Below are 18,522 nucleotides of genomic sequence, written 5' to 3'. Positions count from 1 at the left end.
AATTTGCATTACATGAATTTTAGTGCACAGAAACGCAATACAATCCACCATTTTTTGATGAGTAAATAGATACAAATAAGTTGATCCTCAAAACTGAGTGTGCCAATAGAATGGCGAAAAATTACATTGCCCCAAATTATCAATAGGCAACACTTTAAATGCCTTTACGGCTCATCAGTTTACAGGTAAAGTATAACTAAAGGCAATTTTTTTTCATTTTGGAGAGAGTAAAGGGAGTGTTATAACCCCTGTCCGTTTTTTGCCATCTGTGTCCCATTGGGGAGATTTCCCTTCACTTCCTGTCCCATAGCCAAAATAGGAAGTGAGAGGAATTCCCTCCAAATTGAGGGAATCCTGGTGTGTCACCAGAACTAGTGTCCCCATAGGAAGATTTCCCCTCCTTTAGCGTTCCGATGAACCCAAAACTTGGGATTCTATTTTTCTTTCACATAATAATGGTATACAGGACACAGAGAGGATGAATCTCCCCAACAGGGGCACAGACAGCAATAAAAACTGATAGGTGTTCTAATCCCTCTCCACACTATCCAAAAAGTACAAAAAAAAAAATTTTGCCTTCAGTTATACTTTAACTCCACTTAAGCCCAGAAAACACTTTTCTCCAATGAAGGGAGGTGGGAAGTGTTTTATTCGCCATTTTTTTTCTGCAATTGCCAGTTTTACTAATATTTCCAAAATTGGTGTATATTTCTGCTTGTTAACTTGCAGTCTAAACAAAAATCAGCAAAAGGGAGATAAAAAAAAACAAAAAAACTTACAGTCAGTAATATTTATCCCTTGTGCTGATGTCCCTTCTTTTAGGTGAAATCTTCCTCTATCCATGCCCCTCCCATTCCTGCCGCCTACTGGTGTGGCAATGGAGAAGAGAACTAAGAGGCTGTCAGAGGCTCTCTGCAAGATCCCTTTCCACACAGCTCTGCCATTCATAAAATCCGTGCTACAGCCTCTAGGAATGGAAAGTGATTTATGAACGGAGAATAGGCGGATGATTGATAGGTCTACCCCCTCTATTCATAGACCATGTTTCATGAATTGATAACTTTGATGCCTGGAGTTCTCCTTTAACCCCTCGACTCTGAGGACACTCAAATATGCTGCCTCTCGACATCTGGGCCCCTGCCATATGTCCGTGACTCACGGAAAGGTCCCGATCTCTCCTTTCGATCGGGACCTTTTCCGAACATGTGACCACCGTGATGGCGAATCACGGCGGTCACGTGACCCTAAAACCCTGCCCGCCTCCCGGCTTCTGAAACTCTTAAAGGGCTGAGAGGCGCCTGCGCGAGGAGGTTAAAGTGATTCTAAATCCATATTTTAGAAACATGTCATATATTGCAGCTTTCCACTAGATGTGATGGCTGCATTTGTTTCCTTTTTTTTTACGCTTTTTCTTTTCTTTATGTGATGATCCTGCCAGTAACACACTTTCTGTCTTAGGGTGACAAGGCTCACTCTCTGTACTGTGTTTAAAGGGGAGTAGTGTTGTCACCCTAAGGGAAGACCACAGAACTCCTCCCCTCTCCTCTTCTCCATAAAACTGGGGAGGGAGCGGCGTGTAAAAATATCTGGGAACATTGTAACTGATAACAGTCCGAACAGGAAGCTAACAGCTCACTGGAGTTCTGGCAGGATCAACATGTGAACTTTGCGCTTATTTGACAGAACAAAACACTTATACACTATACAGGGTATGGGGTACCTTGTCATTGTTCCTCACTGTGCAGAACACTTCAACCTCTAGGGCCGCATTTCCTGCTCCACCCAGAATTTTCCTTCCACGGACATGGCTGATCACCGGAGGTTTCGACAGCTCGGCAAAGTAGTTAGACTGAAGAAGAGTGAGAAGAGGAATGAGAAGGAATACAGTACAATTATCTTTGCCCTAAAATAAATATCTCCAACTTCCTCTGATTAGCTCTACCCTCTACTGAATATCTGCATGTTCCGTTCATTAGGAGGAGGGGGTATAAAAAAGGGGTATATGGTGGAGGGGGGCAGTGCTGGGACAAGATCATCTAGCACCCAGGGTAAAGATGCCAAACAGCGCCTCCCCGCCCCCTCAAAAAAAAAAAAAAAAAAAACAATGTTGGGACATTATGTGTCAGCAAAAATCCCCCCACCCCCCTCAAAAAAATTTAGTGCACTAATCTGTACACTTACCCCCCAAGCATAAACTCCCTCTGCAAGACGTAAATTCCCCTCTCTTCCAGCAATCCTGACAGCTTGTAGGCAGACTCTCTCCACGCAGCGCCCTCCACAGCACCCAGGGCACCTGCCCCTCCTGCCCAACCCTTGTCCCAGCCCTGGAGGGGGATATATAGTGGGGTATATGGTGAAGGGGGGTATACAGTGGGTATAGAAAAGAATAACCACCCCTTAAAAATAATCACATTTTGTGCTTTGAACCCTGAAATGAAGACAGACACAGTTTTTGTTTTATTCAGCTGTATTTATGCAACTTATAACAAGTGAAAGATATAACACCAACATGTAAAAAAAAAAAAAAAAAAACTTTGGTCATTTTGATTGGTTCAGCATGAAAAGAGCTTTCCTGGAACATTTCAGTCCCTGGTAGTGCAACTAAAGCAAACAATCAACTATGGGTGGCAAGGCATTGTTAAAAGATCTCACGGATAATATTGTGGACAGGCACAAGTCAGGAGATGGATACAAAAATATTTCAAAAGCTTTATCAACACCTAGAAGAGTGAAGTCTACTAATATGAACTGGAAGGTATTTGGTACAACACAGACCCTCCCTGGATCAGGATGTCGCTCCAAACTGGATGAAAGAGCCAGGAGGAAACTGGTCAGAGAGGCTACCAAAAATCCTACAGCAACCCTGAAGCGGTGTCAGGAATTGATGACAGAGAGTGGTCATTGTGTGCGTGTGACAACAATATCACAAATCCTCCACAAATGTGGTGTGTCTGGGAGGGGTGCAAGAAAAGAGCGGCTCCTCAAGAAAAGCCACATGCAGACATGACTGAGCTTTGCCACAACGCACCTTGAAGATTGTGAGTCCGCATGGAGAAAGGTGTTCTGGTCAGATGAGAGTAAAATTGAATGATTTGTCCTCAACACTAAATGATATGTCTGGCAGATATCCAATCCAGGTCACCATCCAAATACCACCATTCTTACAATAAAGCATGGGGGGAGGAATATCCTGTTATGGGGGGGGGGGGGGGGGGGTCTCTGCAGCAAGGACTGGAGCACTTGCCAGGATAAAAGGAAAAATGGATGGGGCAAAATTCCTGAGCAAAATCTGCTGTCCTCTGCCAGAAAGTTGTCAATGGGAAGAAGTTTTACCTTCCAACATGACAATGAACCAAAGCACACAGCAACAATGACCCCACAGTGGTTGAAAGGCCTGGCCTAGTCAGAGCCCAGACTTAGGGCCAGTTCACACTACAAAAATGTACTCCGGATACGTTTGTGTTCACAGCTCACACCACACGCAGTTCCAGAGCAATTTTGATGCAGTTTGCCATGTTCCAGTATGGTTCTGTGCAGAAAAAATGCAGTATGTTCTACTTTTTTTTCTGCCCCAGAAACTGACTGGAGCTGACTGCACTGGTGTGAACTAGGGTCATTCGAATACATGGAAAACACTGTGCATGCATTTTTGATGCATAAAAAAAGCGCACTGAACTGCAGCTAATGTGAACTACCCCTTGGCGCCGGCGCCTCCCGACCCTTTAAGGGTTTCAGAAGCCAGGAGGTGAGGCAGGGTTTTAGGGTCATGTGACCGCAGTGATTCGCTATCACAGGTATGGAAAAGGTCTCGATCGCAAGAGATCGGGACCTTTCTGTGAGTCCCGGACATGTGTGCTGGGATTGAGCAGGGCGCGCGTTCTCAGCACATATGTTTTTCTTAATTGCATGCAAATGTGTGGGGACGCCGGGAGGCCGCACATTTGCGTGCGGCCGGTGCCAAGGAGGTTAAAGTGATATTAAAGGCTTAAATTTAAAAAAACAAAATATAACAAAAACACCGTACTTAATAAACATGATTGTTGTGAGCTACTATGGTGTATACTATAAGTAAAAAAGAAATAAAGTGGATATATAAAAAAACAATTGGTTAATGAAATTTCACCAAGTGTTTGATAGGAAATGGAAATAAAATTGAATAAAGATGGCTGAAATAAATGCTATAAATTAAATGAAATTCAAATAAGCTGGTGTGTGAAATATTAAATAAATGAGTGGGTCGTCTACACTATACACACTCAGACTAATGTGCCACTGTAAATACATCAAAAACCAAGGTGTTGCGCTTCACTACCAATAATCATATGAAATATATAAATATTCATAGATGAAAAAAAAAAAAAAAATATGAATTAAATTAAATAAATGAAAATTAAGTGAATAAATCCAACATTAATTCAGCAGTGTGATGTTACAATCATGCTGGTGCTGCATGCATGTCTTTGAATAATCCGTGATTGTGATGTGTCCTCTAGTGGTGTAATACAAGATAAAGAACGTATAGTCCACCAATCTTAGATAGTGTGCTCCTTCACCGGATGTGCTCTCACCTGACGTATATGACAAACCGTTAAGTGAGGTCATAAAAGCTTGTGTCCCTTTAATTGGACTCTGAACTTCTTCAGTGAAAAGGGTATGGAGGCACCACAATTTCTTTCACAAATTTTTCTGCTCCTTAACTTCAGAACAACAATATTTTTGTTTCACCACATCGGAGCTTTGGTTTAGAACAATGCCACTTCCATTTAAAAAGCAGCCACGCCCATTTAAAAATCAGCCACGCCCAATAGAGTTTTCTTTAGTGGCAGAAGTTAAGGAGCAGAAATATCTGTGAAGGAATTGTGGTGCCTCCATACCCTTTTCACTGAAGAAGTTCACAGAGTCCAATTAAAGGGAAACAAGCTTTTATGGCCTCACTTAACGGTTTGTCATATACGTAAGGTGAGAGCACATCCGGTGAAGGAGCACACTATTTAACCTCTTGGCGCCAGCGCCTCCTGGCCCTTTAAGAGTTTCAGAAGCCAAGAGGCGGGGCGAGGTTTTAAGGTCATGTGACCGCCATGATTCGCAGTCACGGCGGCCACATGATCGAAAAAGGTCCTGATCGAAAGGGGAGATCGTGACCATTCTGGGAGTAGTGGACATATGTGCTGGGAGCATGCAGGGTGCGCGCTCTCAGCACATATGTATTTTTATTATTGCACGCAAATATGCGGCCGCTCGGCATCAAGGCCCAGATGCCAAGAGGCTGCATATTTGTTGGCGATTGGCGTCAAGGGGTTAAGATTGGCGGACTATACGTTATTTATCTTGTATTACACCATTAGAAGATACATCAAAATCACAGATTATTCAAAGACATGCATGCAGCACCAGGATGATTGTAACATCACACTGCTGAATTAATGTTGGACTTATTCCCTTAATTTTAATTAATTTAATTCATATATTATATATAATTTTTTTTTTTTAATCTACAGTCAGGTCCATAAATATTGGGACATGGACACAATTCTAACATTTTTGGTTCTATACACCACCACAATGGATTTGAAATGAAACGAACAAGATGTGCTTTAACTGCAGACTGTCAGCTTTAATTTGAGGGTATTTACATCCAAATCAGGTGAACGGTGTAGGAATTACAACAGTTTGCATATGTACCTCCCACTTGTTAAGGGACCAAACGTAATGGGACAATTGGCTTCTCAGCTGTTCCATGGCCAGGTGTGTGTTATTCCCTCATTATCCCAATTACAATGAGCAGATAAAAGGTCCAGAGTTCATTTCAAGTGTGCTATTTGCATTTGGAATCTGTTGCTGTCAACTCTCAAGATGAGATCCAAAGAGCTGTCACTATCAGTGAAGCAAGCCATCATTAGGCTGAAAAAACAAAACAAACCCATCAGAGAGATAGCAAAAACATTAGGTGTGGCCAAAACAACGGTTTGGAACATTCTTAAAAAGAAGGAACGCACCGGTGAGCTCAGCAACACCAAAAGACCCGGAAGACCACGGAAAACAACTGTGGTGGATGACCGAAGAATTCTTTCCCTGGTGAAAAAAACACCCTCCACAACAGTTGGCCAGATCAAGAACACTCTCCAGGAGGTAGGTGTATGTGTGTCAAAGTCAACAATCAAGAGAAGACTTCACCAGAGTGAATACAGAGGGTTCACCACAAGATGTAAACCGTTGGTGAGCCTCAAAAACAGGAAGGCCAGATTAGAGTTTGCCAAACGACATGTAAAAAAGCCTTCACAGATCTGGAAAAACATCCTATGGACAGATGAGACCGAGATCAACTTGTACCAGAGTGATGGGAAGAGAAGAGTATGGAGAAGGAAAGGAACTGCTCATGATCCTAAGCATACCACCTCATCAGTGAAGCATGGTGGTGGTAGTGTCATGGCGTGGGCATGTATGGCTGCCAATGGAACTGGTTCTCTTGTATTTATTGATGATATGACTGCTGACAAAAGCAGCAGGATGAATTCTGAAGTGTTTCGGGCAATATTATCTGCTCATATTCAGCCAAATGCTTCAGAACTCATTGGACGCCACTTCACAGTGCAGATGGACAATGACCCAAAGCATACTGCAAAAGCAACCAAAGAGTTTTTTAAGGGAAAGAAGTGGAATGTTATGCAATGGCCAAGTCAATCACCTGACCTGAATCCGATTGAGCATGCATTTCACTTGCTGAAGACAAAATTGAAGGGAAAATGCCCCAAGAACAAGCAGGAACTGAAGACAGTTGCAGTAGAGGCCTGGCAGAGCATCACCAGGGATGAAACCCAGCGTCTGGTGATGTCTATGCGTTCCAGACTTCAGGCTGTAATTGACTGCAAAGGATTTGCAACCAAGTATTAAAAAGTGAAAGTTTGATTTATGATTATTATTCTGTCCCATTACTTTTGGTCCCTTAACAAGTGGGAAGCACATATGCAAACTGTTGTAATTCCTACACTGTTCACCTGATTTGGATGTAAATGTCCTCAAATTAAAGGTGACAGTCTGCAGTTAAAGCACATCTTGTTCGTTTCATTTCAAATCCATTGTGGTGGTGTATAGAGCCAAAAATGTTAGAATTGTGTCGATTTCCCAATATTTATGGACCTGACTGTATGCATTTTTATATATTTCATATCATCATTATTGGTAGTGAAGTGCAACACCTTGGATTTTAAACACACCGCACTTACCTGTTCTGTGCAGTGGTTTTGCACAGAGCAGTCCATATCCTCCTCTTCTTGGGTCCCCCACAGCCGCTCCTGGACCATCCCCTCCTGTTGGCTGCCCCCACAGCAAGCAGCTTGCTAGGGGGCAACTGCTGCTCCATGTGTCCATTCACACACGGAGCCCTGGCTTGGCCCTGCCCCCTCCCTCTTCTCATTGGCTCAATGGCTGTGATTGACAGCAGTGGGAGCCAATGGCTCCCGCTGCTGTCTCAGCCAATGAGGAGACGGAGTCCCAGGAAAGCTGAGACTCCAGTGCACATCGCTGAATCAAGGGGGGGCTTGGGCGAGTATTAGGTGGGCTGGGGGGGATGCTGCATGTGATAATTGTGCGCACAGATATGGACAATGACAACCATAATTTGGATCATACTCTGCAAATGTCATTCTCACTCCAAATCAGTCCCCCTACCTTTTTTATGAATGGCATGTGGTGTGTGTGTATGCTGGGGTCACAAGTGCATCAGGCACAGCTGGATACACTTCATGGTTGTAAACCCAATTAGCTGGTTCCATGATGTCTGTCAGACCCTTGCCTTGGCCTGGTCATAAAGCTATAAATCCGTCAGTCACTGGACATGGCAGTAAAACATACATCCCTCTTGAAACCACTTTTTCATACAATTTCATAAATCCCGGGCAGGGACAAGGTACAATAAAACAAAGCATATATTCATATAGTTCATTTTTAAACCGGTCACCTGATACCTTACAGCCCTGGGTGGCATCTACAAGAGAGTAGAAAGCCATATAAATTTTTTCTGGAACGGTAAGATATGTCATATTTGATGTCTGGACATTCAGGATATCATTCTGCATATTAATCTGCCAGTGACTAGGATGCTACATGCACCTATGGAAGGTTATTGACCTCTAACATCAATGATGGGGCATGATTCCACTTTCTACTGATCACAGGAGCTATGTAATTTTTTTTACTCCCACTGACACTGGAGCATTTTCTACTGCCAATGGTAACAATCCAGCCCTCTTAAAAGTCTGAAGGACAATAAACTGGCCCTTTGTTTAGAAAGTTTGTAGACCCCTGATCTAAACCATTCCATTGTAGCTCTGGCTGGATGTTTTGGGTTGTTGTCCTGCTGGAAGGTGAACCTCCGCCCCAGTCTCAAGTCTCTTGCAGACTCTAACAGGTTTTCTTCTAAGATTGCCCTGTATTTGGCTCCATCCATCTTCCCATCAACTCTGACCATCTTCCCTGTCCTTGCTAAAGAAAAACATCCCCACATCATGATGCTACCACCACGTTTCACAGTGGGGATGGTGTGTTCAGGGTGATGTGCAGTGTTCGTTTTCTGCCACACATAGCGTTTTGCTTTTAGGCCAAAAAGTACAATTTTGGTCTCATCTGACCAGAGCACCTTCTTCCACATGTTCGCTGTGTCCCCCACATGGCTTCTCGCAAACTGCAAACGGGACTTATGGCTTTCTTTCAACAATGGCTTTCTTCTTGTCACTCTTCCATAAAGGCCAGATCTGTGGAGTGCATGACTAATAGTTGTCCTGTGGACAGATTCTCCCACCTGAGCTGTGGATCTCTGCAACTCCTCCAGAGTTCCCATGGACCTCTTGGCTGCTTCTCTGATTAATGCTCTTCTTGCCCGGCCTGTCCGTTTAGGTGGACGGCCATGTCTTGGTAGGTTTGCAGTTGTGCCATACTCTTTCCATTTTCAGATGATGGATTGAACAGTGCTCTGTGAGATGTTCAAAGCTTGGGAGATTTTTTTTTTTTTTTATAACCTAATCGTGCTTTAAACTTCTCCACAACTTTATCCCTGACCTGTCTGATGTGTTCCTTGGCCTTCATGATGCTGTTTGTTCACTAATGTTCTCTAACAAACCTCTGAGGGCTTCACAGAACAGCTGTATTTATACTGAGATTAAATTACACACAGGTGGACGTATTTACTAATTAGGTGACTTCTGAAGGCAGTTGGTTCCACTAGATTTTAGTTAAGGGTATCAGAGTAAAGGGGGCTGAATGCAAATGCACAACAAACTTTCAGATACTTGTAAAATAAAATCTGAAAACCATTTATCATTTTTCTTCCACTTCACAATTATGTGCCACTTTGTGTTGGTCTATCACATAAAATCCCAATAAAATACATTTACAATTTTGGTTGTAACATGACAGAATGTGGAATATTTCAAGCGGTACGAATACTTTTTCAAGGCACTTATAGTGGTATATATAGGGGAAGGGGAGTATATAGTGGGGTATATGAGGGGAGAGTAGGCCCGGACCAGCCATAGGGCACACCGGGCCACTTGGATAGGAGGGGCGGCCCATAGAGGAACTGGACCGTGAATTTCTCGGTTCCTCTATGTGCCCAGCCGCCCCTCCTAACCATCTCCTGCTGCCCTGGACTCCTATATGCTCTCCCTGCGGCCAGCCCCCCTCATCTCCTGCGGTGCTGCTGTCAGGTCCCCCCCCCCCCCCCCCCGCCCTGTAGCTGCTGCGGGGGATCTGTCAGGATAGACTGTCCCCAGTGCTGACAGTTCCCCGCCCACCACAGATCAGAGAGGAGAGAGAAAGCTGGTTCTGCCCCACCTCCTCCCACCCTCTCCTCCTGTCTGCCCCGCTCACACTACCCGGCAGCCTTCAGCCTTCTTTCTTTCTATACTTCTCTTTCTTTGTCTCCTTCCTTCCTTCTTTCTATACCTCTCTCTCTCTTTCCCTCCTTTCTTTCCCCCATTCCTTATTTCTCTCCCCCCTTCCTTATTCTTTTCCCTCCTTCCTTCCTCTCACTCTTTCCTTCTTCCTTTCCCCCCTTTCTTCTCTCCCTCGTTCTTTCTCTCCCTCCTTCTTTCTTTCCCTCCAGCCTTCATTCGCTTTCCCCCATTCCTTCTCTTTAAATCCTACCTCTCTCTCTTTCCCTCCCTCCTTCCTTTTTTCCTTCTTTATATACCTCTCACATTCTCTTTCCCTCCTTTCTTTCCCCACTCTCTTTCTTTCCCCCCTTCCTTCTCTCCTTCTTTCTTTCCCTCCTTCCTTCCACTCTTTTTTTCCATCTTTCTTTTTCTCCTCCTTTCTTTCTCTTCCTGTTTCCCTCCTTTCTTTCTTACCCCCCTTCTTTCCCTTCTCTCTCTCTTCTTCTTAATTTCCCTTCCTTCTTTTTCCCCGCCTTTATTCCTCTCTATTTTTCGTTCTTCTTTTTCCCCCCTTCCATCCCTTTCCCCCATTCTCTCTCTCCCTCCTTAGTCTCTCTTTCCTTCCATCTCTCCCCCTTCCTTCTCTCCTTCCTCTCTTTATCTTTCTTTCCATCCCTCCTTCCTTTTTTCCTTCCTTCCCTCCTCTCTTTCCTTCCCTCCCCTCTCTCTCTCTTCCCATCTTGCTTTCTCTCCCTCCTTCCCCCCTTCTATTTCCTTTCCCCACCCCCTTCCTTCTCTTCCCCAACTTCCTTCTCTCCTTTCTTTCCCCCCTTTCTTCTTTCCTCCCTCTCTCTCTCCTTCCTTTCCCTCTCTCCTTTCTTTCCCTCATTCCTTCCTTTTTTCATGCCTCTCTCTGTCCTTCTCCCCCCCCCTTTCCTTCTCTCCTTCCTTCCTTCCTCTAGCTTTCTTTCCCTCCTTCCTTCCCCCCCCCCTTCCTTTCCCTCCCCCCTTCCTTCCTGTCTCTCTTGCTTTCCATCTTGCTTTCCCTCCTTTCTCCCTTTTCCTTCTCTCCTTCCTCTTCCTCGCCTACAAAAAAAAAATGTAAAAAAAAAAAAAAAATACAGAATATAAAATTGTAAAGAATTAAAAACCTACCACCACTAGTGGCGGAACTAGCAGGGTCACACACAAAGATCGCTCTTGTGACGGGCCCTGGCGTTCCACCACCGGACTCAGAGGAAAGAGACCCCAGGCTTGGGGCTGATCAGTCCAAAAAGCCCGGGGCTACTTTCTGTCCCAGTCCGGGCCTGAGGGAGAGGGCTATATAGTGGGGTGTACAGTATGTATAGAGGCGGGGTATGTATATAGCTGGGTACATACCAGGTACCCGGGCAGGTCGGGCGGATTGAGCCGGTACCCTATGTTCAGGGCCTCCTCCACCCTCTCCGGTATGTTCAGTCCCCGGTAGTATTGTGCGGCGCTCATGGCCTCTTCTCGGTGCTGGCTCCCCTCGGTTCGGCTCATGTCTCCTCAGGACGCTCCGTCCGTCACCATGGAAACCACCCCACTTACATCGGGACCTCTAGTGTCCGGGCTACAACAAGATGGCGAACCCACCCCGCCCACAGCGGACACCAAATACCTGGAAGAGCTGCTCTGTGCCCCGCCCCGGGCTCCTCCCATGTCACACCGAGTATAATATGGGATGAGGTCCGTGGAACTCTCCTCGGAGCTCAGTCACGGGCGGTGGAAGGGAGCTGTACAGGTCATTTCCTTGTCAGTAGAGGGTGAATGCCTCATATCTGCCCCCTTCTGGTTACATAGCCCATTACAAGTGTTTTGTCCAGGGGCGGACTGACAACTCATGGGGCCCCCGGGCAATAGGGGATCATGGGGCCCCTGTGTCCTCTCCCACACTCAAACCACACCCAAAAAAGTCTATGAAAGGTACCAGCAGGGGCGGACTGACAACTCATGGGGCCCCCGGGCAATAGGGGATCATGGAGCCCCTGTGTCCTTGCCCAAACTCAAAAAAGCCTATGAAAAAGGTACCAGGGGCATCTCATGGGGCCCCCTACTGACCCTGGGCCCTCGGGCAGTGCAGAGTTTCCAAATGGTCAGTCCGCCCCTGGGTACCAGGAACATCTCATGGGGCCCCCTACTGACCCCGGGCCCTCGGGCAGTGCCGGAGTTCCCCAATGGTGAGTCCGCCCCTGGTTTTGTCCCATCTGCTCCATAGGTGGCTATGATAATAATGGGAGCCGATTCCGGCAGACATTCAGGGCTGTCCTGTGCCCGCCCTCTGCGGAATCTACAAGACCCCATGGTATTGGTATGGGGGGAGGTTTTAAGTAGTTTAGCAAAAAATGTTGGGCAGGGCTGATACCACTGAGCCCAGAATGTGGTGTGCTGTCAGCTCCCTATAGGAGAGGAGGATTGGGGGGGCGGGGAGGGGGTGTCTAACTTTGCCCTGGATAGATCTGTAACCCCTCCAGTCCTGCCCCCAGTATGGGGCGGAGCCATTCTTACATTTCCTCAGTGGGCAGTTTATTCGGCAATAATGTCATGACAGTAAATTCTCCTTTATTTCATTCCCCAAAAATGTCCCCATGCACCAGCGTGCCCCGAATATAGTAAAATACTGAGCTCCGCCCCAAAAGAAATGCTCCTCCCCTTTCAGCTGCTGATACGGTCGTGTTCCCCAATTCATCCTGTAGATGGCAGTACACCTCCTGTGCCACAAGTGCAGCTTCAGAAGTGTATGAATGAGCACCCCCTACCCTTCTCCCCCCCCCCCCCCCGCACAATCTGCTCTTCTTGCAGGTCCAGCCCACATTTGAGCGCGCATTCCTGCACAGTCCATGCGTTCTAGTTCTGACAGACTACTCATTTGAATGCGCTGCCAAAGGCACAGGAACGCAGAAAAAGTAAGTGCTACATCTGCGAGGAGCCACAGCAAACTGGATGGTACGTGGCGCTATGGGGTGTGGTGACCACCAATGTGATGCTTTTATGAGATGGGTGATGGGTGGACATTAACAATGGTGACCACGCCCATCTAGCAAGGGCAGCGCATTCACATTCAATGTGGGGAACGTTCACAGAACGCATCTTTGCCGCACCACATTCCGGTGTCAACCAACCCTTAAGCGAGGTTCACACCTATGCAGTTTACATTTGACCCGTTTCTGCATTGCGTTTGAGTTTTTGCAGCGTTTTTTTCAATTTTTTTCTTGTTGCTAGGCAGATTTAAAACGCGTACCGCAGTAAAAATGCACTACATGCTTTCCTGCAGCGTTTCCATTGAAGTCTATAGAACCAAAAATGCTACTTTTTGCATTCAAAATAGTCCCCGACCCTTTCCAAAAACGCACCGGGTGAAAATATGGAAATGTGAATGTGTCCCATAGGAAATCATGTTAAATGGACTGCTGTGCGTTTCTGGAAACCGCCTAGGTGTGAACCTGGGGTTACCCTCACAAAAAACACTGAGCTGCAAGAGTGGGCAGACTGCCCATGCCCGGGGGGGGAAGGGGGCAGATTTGTGGATTTCTGGAGCTGTACATGGACCCCTGGGTGTGTACTGCCATCTGCAGGATTGATTGAGGACGACGAAGGTGTCAGCAGCTGATGTTTGTTTTGGGAAAGGAGCTCAGCCCTTTACTATAGTGGGGACACTGGTGCAGGGGAACGCCTTGTGTTGATCTGTACGCTGGGATGCACAGGTGCTCTGTGTAGGCAGCCTGTTGAAACCAATGACAAGCCAGCAACTGCATACTGCAGGCACAGTTACTGGCGGGTAATGGAAAGCTAGCGATCTCTACTTGTGATCTGCAGCTTTCCAATCATGTGACCACTGTGACAGCCAATCACTTATGTCACATGCCCGCCTTTGCCTCCTGGTGTCTGAAATCTCAAAGCGCAGGGTGGCATTGGCAGGCAGGGGTTAAGCAGTGGATATGTATAGATAAATATTCATTCTGTGCAAATGGTGGCAAAATCAAATGTTAGCTAGGCTAATTTCCTCTCGAGGTCGAATGTTATTTATTAATATAGAGTAGAGTGAATCAGGAATATACTGTATTATGGCCACTAGATGGAACTGATGAGAATAGCCCAACAAATGTATTTACTTTGTCAGCTCCATCTAGTGGCCATAATGTGGTATTTTCCCAAACCACTATTTAGAATGAATAATATTCAACTGGGAAAGAAAAGAGCCTAATCACATTCAATGTTGCCTCTATTTGAACAGATGCACAGGCAGTTTCACGGAGGAATAAATCTGCAAAAAAACAAAAAAAATTTAAAATTTACCCACTCGTGTGAATTAAAAGTCCAATAGAAGCCCAACTTTTTTTTTTTTTTTTTTTTTTTTTTTTTTACACATTATGCAGTCAAGCTGAATAACAGCTCTATAACAAAAATGTATAAATACATCAGTGGCTCATATAGTGAACTCGGTGTAGTTATTCACCCTGAGGTCATCACAGAGGACAAGGGGGCACTCTTTACATCTGGAGGAAAAGAAATGTAATCTCCAAATACGGAAAGGTTTCTTCACAGTAAGAGCTGTGAAAATGTGGAATAGACTCCCTCAAGAGTTGGTTCTGGCCATCTCAGTGGATTGCATTAAAAAAGTCCTGGATTCTTCGCTAGATACACAGAATATAACTGGATATAACATTTATAGGTAAAAGTTGATCCAGGGAATATCCAATTGCCTCTCGGGGGATCAGGAAGGAATTTTTTTCCCTGCAGGAGCAAACTGGGTCATGCTTTGCTGGATTTTTTTCCTTCCTCTGGATCAACTGTGGCTGTAGGATTATAACAGTTTTTTTGGTTGAACTGGATGGACATTTGTCTAGTATGACCGGTTCCTTTTTTTAAATTTTTTTGTTTTTTAACTACCCTGTGTGTTTATAACTGTACTGAGCTGCCCTATCCTAGTAATATGATGGAAAGCCAGGCTGTGGCACACTGCACTCTGATATGCACCCTGCACAGGGCTGCTCTCCACAATGCTCATGCTCCTGGCTTTCCATCATACTGCCAGCACAGCGCAGCTTACTACAAATAATCACGCACACAAAGCAGCAATAAAATGCAGCAGTCTCCACTTTTTATGCTCACTGACTGCACACCAGGCAAAAAACATCAGGCTTAATTGTGCTTTAACCCCTCAGTGACTGATCGGGACACTATTTGCATTAAAGCTGAATTCCATGTTTGGCAATTTTCCAACTTTCTGCCATTCAGAGAACGCTGTGCATTTTCTCATTGAATGCAAAGCATTCTCTGATTGGACAAGGTGTAGAGGCAGGGTGGTGATGTCACGATCTTCACCTCATCCAATCAGAGAAAGCTTTGTATTCAAAGTGTTCCCTGAATGGTGCCTGTTCCATGTGCGTGACATCCTGTGTTCACATTGCAGTAGGGCAGCCACTTGGCACAAGACCTGGACACTGGTGCCTATACAGTGATTTCCAGCTTCTAGAGGGACCCCACAGGTACGGCACTTGTATACTTACAGTGATCCAAGCTGGAACAATGTAACGATGTAAAAACTGCCATACCGGGAACGCAGCTTTAACCCTGGAGGGATCAGTTTCCTTTTTGTAGCATTCCCATACTGGTGACTGTCCCCTTCCTGTACAACTCCAACTTAAAGCAGTATTAAACCTAAAAGCAAACATTTATTACATTGCAGCTTACCAAGTCTTAGATGTGATGGCTGCATTTGTTTTTCTTTTTTAGGTTTTCTACTATTTTCACCTGGTGATCCAGCCAATAAGTCTGTTGTTTTTTAAAAAAAAACAAGATGTCATGCAAATGTATCAGTTATGTGGTTGCAACAAACCATTTAGCACTGACAGGGGTGCTTACGCTTATCAGCTTTTATTTATCCATGTAAAACCTTTATCCCAAAAGAAAAAAACAAAACAAAAAAAAACACCTGTTGCTGTAACTGTAGTGTGAGCTAGAGTTTGGCTTCAATTTTGTTAGTACATCTAAGACCCCCACCTTCCCCTCCACCCGACTGACAATGCTTTGCTGTGCCCCCCATGCTCCTTCATCCAGAGTGAAGGCACTCTAATAAAGAATACCAGGTGAAAACAGGGGGGAAAAAAGCCTAAGAATGAATACTAATGCAGTCACCACATTTAATTATTGGTAAGCTGCAATATATTACATTTTTGGGTTTAATACTGCTTTAATTTCTTATGTCCACCAGTCAGCACTGTGACTACATACACTCGTAATAAAATGCACGGTCACCCACCTTTCCTAAAGATAGATTTTACTTGCCTGCAGGACCAACTCTCTACCATGAAATACCCGCCTTACCACCGACATCTATATTTTCACATACAGCTCCCATAGACATCAATCTCTAACTCCCCCCCCCCCCCCCCCCATTCAGTATTGATCTCCCGTTCTCTGACTCTGCTCCAACTTAAACATAAATCCCTTCCCCATGTACCATGTCCTCTTCACCACCGACACCATTCCCAGACTCCATGGTACAGTCCTGGTAATCACTAATAGCATGCTTCACTGTCAGTGACTAAGCTCCCACCTCTGCTGTCCCCAGGGCTGCCAACACACCCGGCTCTCCACACCATCACACTAATATTATTATACATGTATATAGCTCTGACATATACCACAGTGCTGTACAGAGAACACTGAGCCAGACACATCGGTGTCTGCACCAGAGGAGCTTACACTCTAATGTACTCATTAAAGTCCCACATTAATATGATTATACAGGTATATAGCTCTGACCTATACCACAGTGCTGTACAGAGAACACTGAGCCAGTCACATCAGTCTCTGCACCAGAGGAGCTTACACTCTAATGTATCACCGCATTTATACACTATTATTATACATTTATATAGCTCTGACCTATACCACAGTGCTGTACAGAGAAAACTGAGCCAGTCACATCAGTCTCTATATCAGAGGAGCTTACGTTCTGTGGTGGGACATGAGTGTAAGCTCCTCTTATGCAGAGACTGATGTGGCTCAGTGCTCTCTGTGCAGCACTGTGGAATATGTCAGAGCTAAACAAAAAAGTATAATCATCATTTTAATAAAAAAATACATTTATATAGCTCTGACATATTCTGCAGTGCTGTACAGAGGCTCCTCCACCGGTCACATCAGCCTCTACTCTAGAGGAGATTACACGCTAATGTCTCATCACTGCCACACACGATTATTATTAACAATATTATTCAATTATATAGCTGACATATCTGCAGTGCTGTACAGAGAACACTGAGCTGGTTACATCAGTTCCCTACACCAGAGGAGCTTACACTCTAATGTCCCATAACAGCCACACACTATTATTATTATACATTTATATAACTGACATAGTCCATAGTGCTGTACAAAGAACACCAAGCCATTAACATCAGTCTAGGTCTCTGTACTGTTCTTTTGATGTTAATTGAGTGATTTATGTTATCTTTTTATATGTTAGTTTGCAGTAAATTTATCATAATATGGAAATACAACGAAAAAAATAAAGTAAAATATAAAGAAATACAGATGACCATTTCTGTAGTTGTTTTTGCTCACCTTTTAGTCTGGATTCTGATTGATTTATGCCCCATCCATTGTTTTATTGTTACATTGTCGAAGTTGTCTAATTTTATCAGATGGTAGCTGTATGTCTGAGATTATATTATATATATATATATACATACACATACATATACATATACATACATACACACACACACACACACACACACACACATATATATATACACACACACACACACACACATATATATATACACACACATACAAACACATTAAAAAAAAAAAATTATATGTATAGGGCTACACAGTGGCTAAATGCTTATCACTTCCACCTGGCAGTACTAGGGTTGTTGGTTTAAGTCCCAGCCATGGCACCACCTGCCTGGAGTTTGCATGTTCTCCCTGTGTGCGTGGGTTTCCTCCAGGTACTCCGGTTTTCTCCCACACTCCAAAGACATGCTGGTAGGCTCCTGTCTAAATTGGCCCTAGTATGTGTATGTATGAATGTTAGGGACCTTAGACTGTACGCCCCTTGAGGGTTAGGGACTGATGTGAATGTACAATATATATGTGTAAAGTGCTGCGTAACTTGACGGCGCTATATAAGTACCTGAAATAAATAAATGATATATCTATAATGTATATGTACTGTATATACTGTACATATATATACACATACTGAGCGTACAGTGTACATATGTATATATCTATATGTATAGATGTACAGTATAAATATATATAAATTATGTTCAGAACCACTAAACAGAAGTGCGACGTTCTCAGCATTGGAAAAGCTTTCGTTTATCTCCCCCGAGTAAAGTTTGCAACGAGAAACACTTTTAGCAATCTCTGCATTAAAATGTAATTATTCTGATGAGGATAATGATATGAAATTAGCAGATCCAGGCTGCACATACGGCTTTTCAGGCGCTTACCAAGTATTTGTTTGCAAACTGTTTTCTGGTTGGAAACGGCAAGCATGGCAGTGGCGGATGGGGGGGGGTCTGTTGTCAGTCGGGTCTCAGCGGGAGATTCGCACAGAATGCTGTGAAGATATTCACTTAAGAGTCTATGAATGGGGGGATTTTCTATT

General features: G+C 44.5%; 1 protein-coding gene across 2 annotated transcripts in view; it reads right to left on the bottom strand.

Moving 5' to 3' along the window:
- ENO4 (enolase 4) overlaps positions 1-11,562 on the bottom strand; it is a 57,443-nt gene extending 45,881 nt beyond the window's left edge. The window contains exons 1-2 of one of the 2 annotated variants that reach the window (XM_089658793.1): positions 11,250-11,562; positions 1,721-1,849 (exon numbers count right to left, since the gene is read on the bottom strand). In XM_089658793.1, the coding sequence (XP_089514919.1) occupies positions 1,721-1,849; positions 11,250-11,393 (273 nt within the window). In that variant the 5' untranslated portion in view covers positions 11,394-11,562. The remainder of the gene's footprint in view (positions 1-1,720; positions 1,850-11,249) is intronic. The other variant, XM_089658792.1, reaches the window with a different exon arrangement.
- Between the last annotated feature and the right edge of the window lie 6,960 nt (positions 11,563-18,522).

This window comes from Staurois parvus, unplaced genomic scaffold (genome assembly GCF_062004578.1).
Source record: "Staurois parvus isolate SC_StPar_1 unplaced genomic scaffold, SC_StPar_1.0 ptg001095l, whole genome shotgun sequence".
NCBI lineage: Eukaryota > Metazoa > Chordata > Amphibia > Anura > Ranidae > Staurois > Staurois parvus.
The sequence above is the reverse complement of the archived record's forward strand: the minus strand, read 5'-3'. Positions and strand labels throughout refer to the sequence as shown.